This window comes from Homalodisca vitripennis, unplaced genomic scaffold, assembly GCF_021130785.1.
Source record: "Homalodisca vitripennis isolate AUS2020 unplaced genomic scaffold, UT_GWSS_2.1 ScUCBcl_12867;HRSCAF=22809, whole genome shotgun sequence".
NCBI classification, from domain to species: domain Eukaryota; kingdom Metazoa; phylum Arthropoda; class Insecta; order Hemiptera; family Cicadellidae; genus Homalodisca; species Homalodisca vitripennis.
In genome coordinates this window covers 1-8630 of record NW_025788974.1, presented here as the reverse complement: position 1 = coordinate 8630, position 8630 = coordinate 1, and the positions used below count along the sequence as shown (strand labels likewise).

At 35.2% G+C, this 8630-nt stretch overlaps 1 protein-coding gene across 1 annotated transcript; it reads left to right on the top strand.

Annotated features, from left to right (window-relative positions):
• Positions 1-56: 56 nt before the first annotated feature.
• Positions 57-4047, top strand: LOC124375057 (WD repeat-containing protein 7-like; the record flags this gene model as incomplete). Its single annotated transcript, XM_046833180.1, has 3 exons — positions 57-660; positions 1756-1851; positions 3847-4047. Coding segments are annotated over exons 2-3 (280 nt in total), but the record flags the coding sequence as incomplete, so codon positions are not given.
• Positions 4048-8630: the final 4583 nt, after the last annotated feature.

Sequence of the window (8630 nt, the reverse complement as noted above, 5' to 3'; positions counted from 1 at the left end):
GTGAAGCACTTTTAACTTTGTTTAGCCACCTGATAATGTAATGATCGTACTGAAACATGTAGTGGACATCTACAACATTTTGGAATGGTTTAACAATGTACACTACCATATTTTAGTTATTTATACAGTTCCGGGCTATAGACTATGAATTTTGGAAGCTAATAAACGAGTAACGGAACAACTTGGTACTAGAGTATCATCTACTCAAATCGATTAAGCGACTTATCCTTTACATTAATGCCGATTTAACCACCTGGCATTAAAACAAACCTTAGCTGGAATAGAGAGTTTATTTTGATAGACTGTAAATACTAAATCAATGGGGCTCAACAGCAAATTATATTAAAAGAATTTTTTAAATGCTTGCCAAAGATTTTCACGGTATTTAAAATTTATAGAAGTTCAATAAGGCAATTTTTTTGTTATTGTAAATACTCCTACCCTCTTTTAGTTTGAATATAAAATAGTAATATTAACATGTATGCAGACTTAAATTGTTAGAATCAAGCAGAGATTTTGGTAGATTTTTCAACAATATAATTTTAAAAGTATAGGGTAATAAACCGTATTTTGTATTTTTATTATTACAGCCCATAAATCAGGAACAGCAAGCTGTCACTCATGAGGAGGAGGAAGAGGAAGAAGAAGAAGGCGTAGAAGGTACATTTTATCTCTTTTACTTAAGAACTAAAAATAACTCCTGCTATTTAACAAAATCTTTGTGAAAATGTCATTAACAAACCTTTGACCACGTAGTAATTTATCATGTAACATTGTATTGTTGTAGTTATTATTATTGCAATGTGTCGGGCAATTAACCAGCACTAGTGTTATTTTTACTGCTGTGTGTTGCAGTAGTGATTGCTTCCCCCATAACACTTAACAATTGTATCTCATCGTAGTTCGAGATTGACTTAAAATTTAAGGGAATATCTTTATACCTGGAAGGATTATGTTTGAGAACTTACTGCAGTGTGTTGCAGTAGCGACATCCCCCATAACACTTAACAATTGTATCTCATCGTAGTTCGAGATTGACTTAAAATTTAAGGGAATATCTTTATACCTGGAAGGATTATGTTTGAGAACTTACTGCAGTGTGTTGCAGTAGCGACATCCCCCATAACACTTAACAATTGTATCTCATCGTAGTTCGAGATTGACTTAAAATTTAAGGGAATATCTTTATACCTGGAAGGATTATGTTTGAGAACTTACTGCAGTGTGTTGCAGTAGCGACATCCCCCATAACACTTAACAATTGTATCTCATCGTAGTTCGAGATTGACTTAAAATTTAAGGGAATATCTTTATACCTGGAAGGATTATGTTTGAGAACTTACTGCAGTGTGTTGCAGTAGCGACATCCCCCATAACACTTAACAATTGTATCTCATCGTAGTTCGAGATTGACTTAAAATTTAAGGGAATATCTTTATACCTGGAAGGATTATGTTTGAGAACTTACTGCAGTGTGTTGCAGTAGCGACATCCCCCATAACACTTAACAATTGTATCTCATTGTAGATCGAGATTGACCTAAATATTAAGAGAATATGTTTGTTTATACCTGGAACAATCATGTTTGAGAACTCACTTTGTGCTCAACCGTTGGCATGCTACAGACTGCACAGATAGCCTGCAGACTTCATTAGACACACAGAATCGTTGGTTAGGGTTAAAACTTGTGCCTGTTCCTCTCGTCTGGATGTGCTCTGGATATCTCTGCTGACAGAAGCTGTGTATGATGTGCAGGTGACCATCACTCCCCCATGCTATGGACAGTCCACTGGGAAACGACGGATGGTCAAAGCAAAGTTCTTATCAGTGTTGCGAATAACGAAGTGGACGGTACGACTTTATGTTACAGCGATGGTGGCTTCTAACGTTCCCGGAGAGGGGAACTGGTGGCCGCTTTTGGTGAATGAATTGGGGTTAAAGTGGATAAAAATGTGGAAAACACCGAATGTCAATAAGCGATGGTCCTTTCATTTCTCCCCAGGGCTCATGTGAACGTCTTAGCTTAAGCTTGGCCAGAGGTTGCCACCTTTTATGAAAATTATCCAAAATTTCCAGCTTTTAAGCTTTTTGCTTCCTTTTCCAACATTTGATAAGTGCTTGCTTCATATCATAGATGTCACTAAAGATTTTTCATTTAAATTTGTCTTTGATGAAACCTTTAGGATAAAAATTTAATGTTTCTTTGTTTTTTGTGTTTCAATAATGTCTTTTTACAAAAATATATATATTTATGAAATGACTTAAGTCATAGTAAAATGTTAAATAATAATCAAAGAATATTTTACATATAAATTATGTTCTTAAACTAATAATTGGATTTTAATATAAATTGTGCATTACATTGCAACTATTATTCCTTTTGTTATTCTTATAGGTGCATGGCAGTAATATTAAATTATTTCTGCTCTAGTTTATATTAAACTTTTTACAATTTGTACTAATATTTACTGAACTTTATTGGTTAATGGCATAAACAAAGTATAATTATGGATTTCATTACTGGAAAATAAAGGTCAAAATCATAGAGCATGCATCTAATCAGTTGAGTTAATCTTCTAACTTTAATTTTCTACTAATTCAGTTACATCTTTTTGAATTGTATTTATGGAAAGCTTTGATATTAACTGCCTGCAGTAAAATTTAAAACAAAGATTGTTATACTATATTTGTCTTTTTGTGCCATCAAACGAAATTCTGGTGATAAAATTAACATTTTAAATATTACATTTTTCTAGTATGTTCAAGTTAACATGTTTAGTGATATAAAGTCCCATAAGATTGTTACTGTTGGTGGGATTATGTTTGTAAAATGAATGAACACTGTTTACTGCTCTTATGGTATTCTGACATTACTTTATCTTATCTGTTAGTACTTTAAAACATTGACTGCGGTGGACACATCTTGCAAACTATACGGCTGTCCTAATGTCGATACATGACTGATGTCAACGTGAAGGTGTTAACAACTTATTTTTTAGCTAGAGCTGTATCATAATTTAACACATTGACTGCGGTGGACGCACCTTGCTGCTATACCGGCTGTCCTAATGTCGATACATGACTGATGTCAACGTGAAGGTGTTAACAACTTATTTTTTAGCTAGAGCTGTATCATAATTTAACACATTGACTGCGGTGGACGCACCTTGCTGCTATACCGGCTGTCCTAATGTCGATACATGAACTGATGTCACAGTGAAGGTGTTAGTAACTGATATTATTTTGTTAAAAATGTGACTTAAAATTTAACTATTATTGTTATTCACCAAAGGAAACATTCCTTAAAAATACTTAATTTTAAATTAACATGAAAATAGTGTTAGTGTAATTATAATAACAACTTATGTTTTGTGAGTTATTGATAATTTAACACATGTGATCTGCCTCATGTCAACATCATATCTGATTATTGCAGAGCTTGTGTCTCGCAAGCGTCGTCACGCGAGATGAAACGAAGAGTACACAGCGTTGGTGCTGCTGGTTTAGTGAGCAGGTTTGTCAAGATGGGAAGACAGCGGAAACGGTCGAGGATCAACGTCGTAGGCTTGCGTCGAGGGCTTGGTTCTTCGTAAATAACTGATGTCGCAGTGAACGTGTTAAGGTACACTGATATTACTTTATGTTAAAAATTTTGACTTAAAATATAACTATTATTGTTATTTCACCAAAGGAAACATTCCATTAAAATACTTAATTTTAAAATAAACATAGAAAATAGTGGTGTTAGTGTAATATATAAATAACAACATCATGATGTTGTGGTTTTGAAATCAAACACATGGTAGTTCTGCCTCATGTCATAACAATCATAATTGATTATTGCAGAGCTTTGTGTTCGCAAGCCGTCGTCAGCCGCGGAGATGAAACGCAAGCAGACGACAGCGGTGGTGCTGCTGGGTGTGATCGGAGCAGAGTTTGGTCAAGACGTGGGAGAGACGAGCCGGAAACGGTCCGAGGATCAACGTCGTAAGAGCTCTGTCGTCGAGGGCTTTGGTATTGGCAACAACAACCTGGCACGTCTTACAAGTAAGAATGTTGATCGTGCAATGCTTTGTTTATTGATTATTGATTACAAGTAATAAACAATCATTAGAATCATTATTCAGGTAAAAATTAAATGGCTGATATATAGTCCAGAAGTAGTTGTTAAGATGGAGGCTGCAGTTTTCTTTCAGCCAAGGACAAAATTTGTTTTATTCAGATCACTACAAAACTCCAATCATTATACTGTTAACAACAAAAATTAATGTTATATTTTCACAATTCCACTATTCAACATTTAATTTCGTTGTTAAGAAAAAGTAACATGTTACACATTTATCATGACTTTTTTTTCTATTTTTTTTATTTTTTTTTTTTTCCTTCTGAGGGAAGAGGACACTTTGTCCCCGCACTTAGTCCTAAAAGGACCTTTGCGCCTCCCTTACTTTAATTTGTGCCCTCAAAAACTGAGGCTTTTGCAAAAACCAATCAGATTTAAGGGCTCCTGTTCTCTGATGTCCTTGGGGCTGAGGAGATATGCTCCCAAGTATCTTTTCCTAGTCTCTGCGATGGCAGGACAATCCAACCAAATGTGCTCTGCTGACTCCTCCTCTTCTCCACAGAGTCTACATTCGCTACTCCGACTAAGGCCCACCTTCAAAAGGTGCTTCCTCAGAGGGCCATGTCCTGTCAACATTCCTAATATCAGTCTTATATCCTCCTTATTCTGGTCTAGGAGAGCTATCCACCCTTTTGCATAAGGAGAGATAAACATTTTGGATATTCTTAAACCCGGGCTCTGCTCCAATTCTTGTATCTTGTCCTCTTTTCCCAATCTTTAACCAGAGCTTTAATGTTGGAGAAGGCTATCCCACAACCTGGCTCAGGCCCCACCAATGTGGATTCTGCTCCCTTTTTGGCGAGGATGTCCGCTTTTTCATTCCCATGAATTCCTTCATGACCCGGCACCCAACCGAGTGTTACTCTGTTATTTGTTGCTAGCTCTGCTAGAGCATTCCTGCATTCCCAGACCGCTTTCGAATCAATCGAACAGGTATCCAGTGCCTTCAGTGCAGCCTGACTATTTATCATGTCTTGTTTAAAGTTTATTAACCCTTCAAGGAGTATGGACGTCATATGACGTCTTCTTTTGATAGGCTAAAATGAGTAATGGATGAAATCCAAAAAATTACCAAAAGGAGTAAAAAACTAAAATCTCTTATAAAATGTTTATTTACATTTGAAGCTTAATAAAAAAGGACTACATGTTCTACAAGTCAATATTTTAGTACTTTTTTCAAAATCAAATGTCTTATTTCCTCACTACAGCAGTGTCAATCAATATTGTCTGCCATTTAGACAACAGTAATAAACTAGAATCAAGAATCTGTTTATTGTCGTCCACAATATTACAATGCATTGACAAAGTCATTTTGTTATACATTTACACAGTATAACAAGATAGTATAAAATAAAATACATACTAGACACTTATGGTTAAAAGTACAAGTCAAAAGGAAATAAAATCTAAAAGGCTAAATCGTCTATACTACACAGAAGCATTTCATCTATACTATAAAAGGCTTTTTCTTTTAACCACTTAATTACAACATTTTTAAAGTTTTTACAGGTAACATCCTTAGCAGACATAGGCAGCTTGTTAAACAGTTTGATACCAATATAAGAGTATGCGTGCTGAGTTTTTGTTAGTCTAGCGTGCTTTAGGTCAATAAGGTCTCGTTGTCTAGTGCAGTAGTCATGCTTAGAGCATCTAAGTTTAAATAAATCTAGATTTTCCTTAACATACATTAAGCTTTGCAAGATATAAATGGAAGGAACAGTGAGTATACTATGCTTTATAAATAGTGGCTTACAAGAGTCAGTGACATTAAAATTAAACATTATGCGCAAAGCTTTCTTTTGGCATGAGAAGACCTCCTTAGCCCCACCTGAATTTCCCCAAAGAAAAGTTCCATACAAAAGATGTGAGTGGAATAATGCAAAGTATGCTTTCATTAATAGACTACAGCTTGTACAGGTTTTAAGTTTTTTTAGTAAAAATATAACTCTAGACAACGAGCACAAAGAGCATCTGTGTGATGTTTCCAGGTAAGCTTAGAGTCTAAGTTAATTCCAAGTAGCTTAACTGACTTAGTTACAGAACTGGTGCTTAGGCTAAAGATGATGTTTTCTGTCTTATCTTCATTCACACATAGGCCATTGGCAGAAAACCAGAGGTTGGACCTTTCTCTCATATATGTGATCATGGCTGCATTGATTTCAGGATTTAAGTTAGAGCACATTAACGTAGTGTCATCAGCATAAAGTACACATTTATTAGGAACAAAATTTGGAAAATCGTTAATAAAGACAGTGAATAAGAAGGGACCCAGGACAGAGCCCTGGGGAACCCCGCTCACCACCTGCTTAAGATCCGACCTCTGTTCGCCTATTTTAACAAAACTGGTATCGCTGTGATATATAAGAAGTTATAAGTGATAATTCGTTACCTTCAACTCCATAGTACTTTAGTTTCTTAATAAGTTCTTGGTGAGGCACAGTATCAAAAGCCTTGCTTAAGTCCAATAGCAAAGTGTTAACTTCTTCTTTATTTTCAAAACTATTAATAATATATGAGACAACACTCTCAACAGCCTTAATAGTAGATAAGCTTTGCCTAAAAACCAAACTGTGCAGATAAAAGCAGGTGGTTAAATTCAAAATAATACTCAATTTGACACTTAATAATATATTCAACCAACTTAGATAAGACAGGTACCAAGGCAATAGGTCTGTAGTTATTTACATTATTTTTATCACCTTTCTTATAAATAGGGACAGTGACTGTTACTTTTAGGCACTGTGGGAAGAGTCCAGCGTTGAACATCCAGTTTACAAGAAAAGTAAAAGGATACAAAATTTCACAAATTATTTTTTTAATTACAAAATTGGAGAGTCCAAAGACATCCTCAGCTCTTGAGTTACTAAGCCTAGTGGTTGTCTTAAGAATATCAGTAGGATTTACAGTGTGCCATTTTAAAGATGGTGCCTTAGGTCTATTTATGCCAGACGACTCTATCATATCACTGGAACTAGCTGTATTTAAGCCTAAATTAACATTTGTACTATTTACATGACTAGAAATATTTACAAAATAGTTGTTAAATTCATTAACAGAGATAGGAGGTAGCGTTTGAGAGCATTTTTTTGAAGCACGCCCTGTTTCTGTATTAATTACTCTCCAAGCTGCTTTGCATAGGTTATGCGACTGTAATATGAATTCATCATTGGCGTTCTTTTTTGCTAAGATTATCTGGTTCCGATATAACTTCTTAATTCTCCTATGGTTTTCTAATAGGTCAGGATTAATTTTACATTTTTCATAACTTACATCAAGTAGTATCTTAATTTTAGCTAACAGAGGTGTATACCAACATTTGGGCTTTAGTACCTTATTGCCAAGATTATTTCCTAACTTAGTTTTCAAAGGACAGCAGTCATTAAAGTTGTGAGACACAACTTCCATAAAGTTGTTAAAAGCTACATCAAGATCATCTCCAGCAATTGCCTCTGTCCAGTCAGTGTTGCTTAGTCTATACTTTAATTCATTAATACTAACATCATTTAATACTCTGTAAGTATAGTTTGATTTTACAGACATATTAGCAGGCAAGGAAGAGACATCAGCATTCGTGCAGACTAATTTAAATATTAAAAGCAGACCCAGGTGGTCAGAAATATGAGCCTGTACTGTTTTACAACTATACATTGAGGGGTGAAGGTTTGAGACAAAATTATCTAAGCATGAATTTCCTCTAGTAGGTAAATGGTTGAGGCAAAAACAGTCGTAGGACTTGAGGGTGTTGATAAATTTAGTTTTTGAAGAGCTGCATCTATTGAGATCAACATTTAGGTCTCCCGCAATAACAATCTTAAAATTTCGATACTTAGCATTGTTGTTAACAAAATCAAGAAGCTGAGACAACTTATATACAAAACCATCTAAAGATGAATCAGGGGTACGATATACAGCTATGACTAACAATTTTATAGTACCAAAGGCTATCATTACAGATTCAAACAGTTTAGGTTCACAAATAGAGTCAATATTTACAACCGAAAAAGGGTGTGGAAAGGCTTCCTTTACAAAAACTGCAGCTCCACCGTATGAAGATGTCCTGCAGAAGCTAGATGTAAACTAGATGGTTGCTCAACAAATATGTCACTTTAAATATGGCCACAGTATGCAGTATACAAGGAATGGCTAGTATAATGTGGCAGCATATTCTGACAGCAAAGCGATGTGCGCACAACGCAACCTTGAGTCAGTGGCTTCTACAAGGTGGCTACTGCGATTTGGTGGTGAAATCAGATTACAAGTGATTGCGAGCACAAACATGGAAGTTAAGTATGTTGCCGACAGATGGAACCACTTTACAGACAAATCTACTTAAAGGCAATCAGTAATATCATCGCATTTACGATAATACAAAAATACAGAGGCTAAACGTCATATGACGTCCTTACTCATTATGTATAGTTTACACACACTCCTTAAAGGGTTAAAACTTTACTAAAAATCTCTCTTGTTGTGAAATAACACATTCTTTTTGTGTTTGCTAATATTA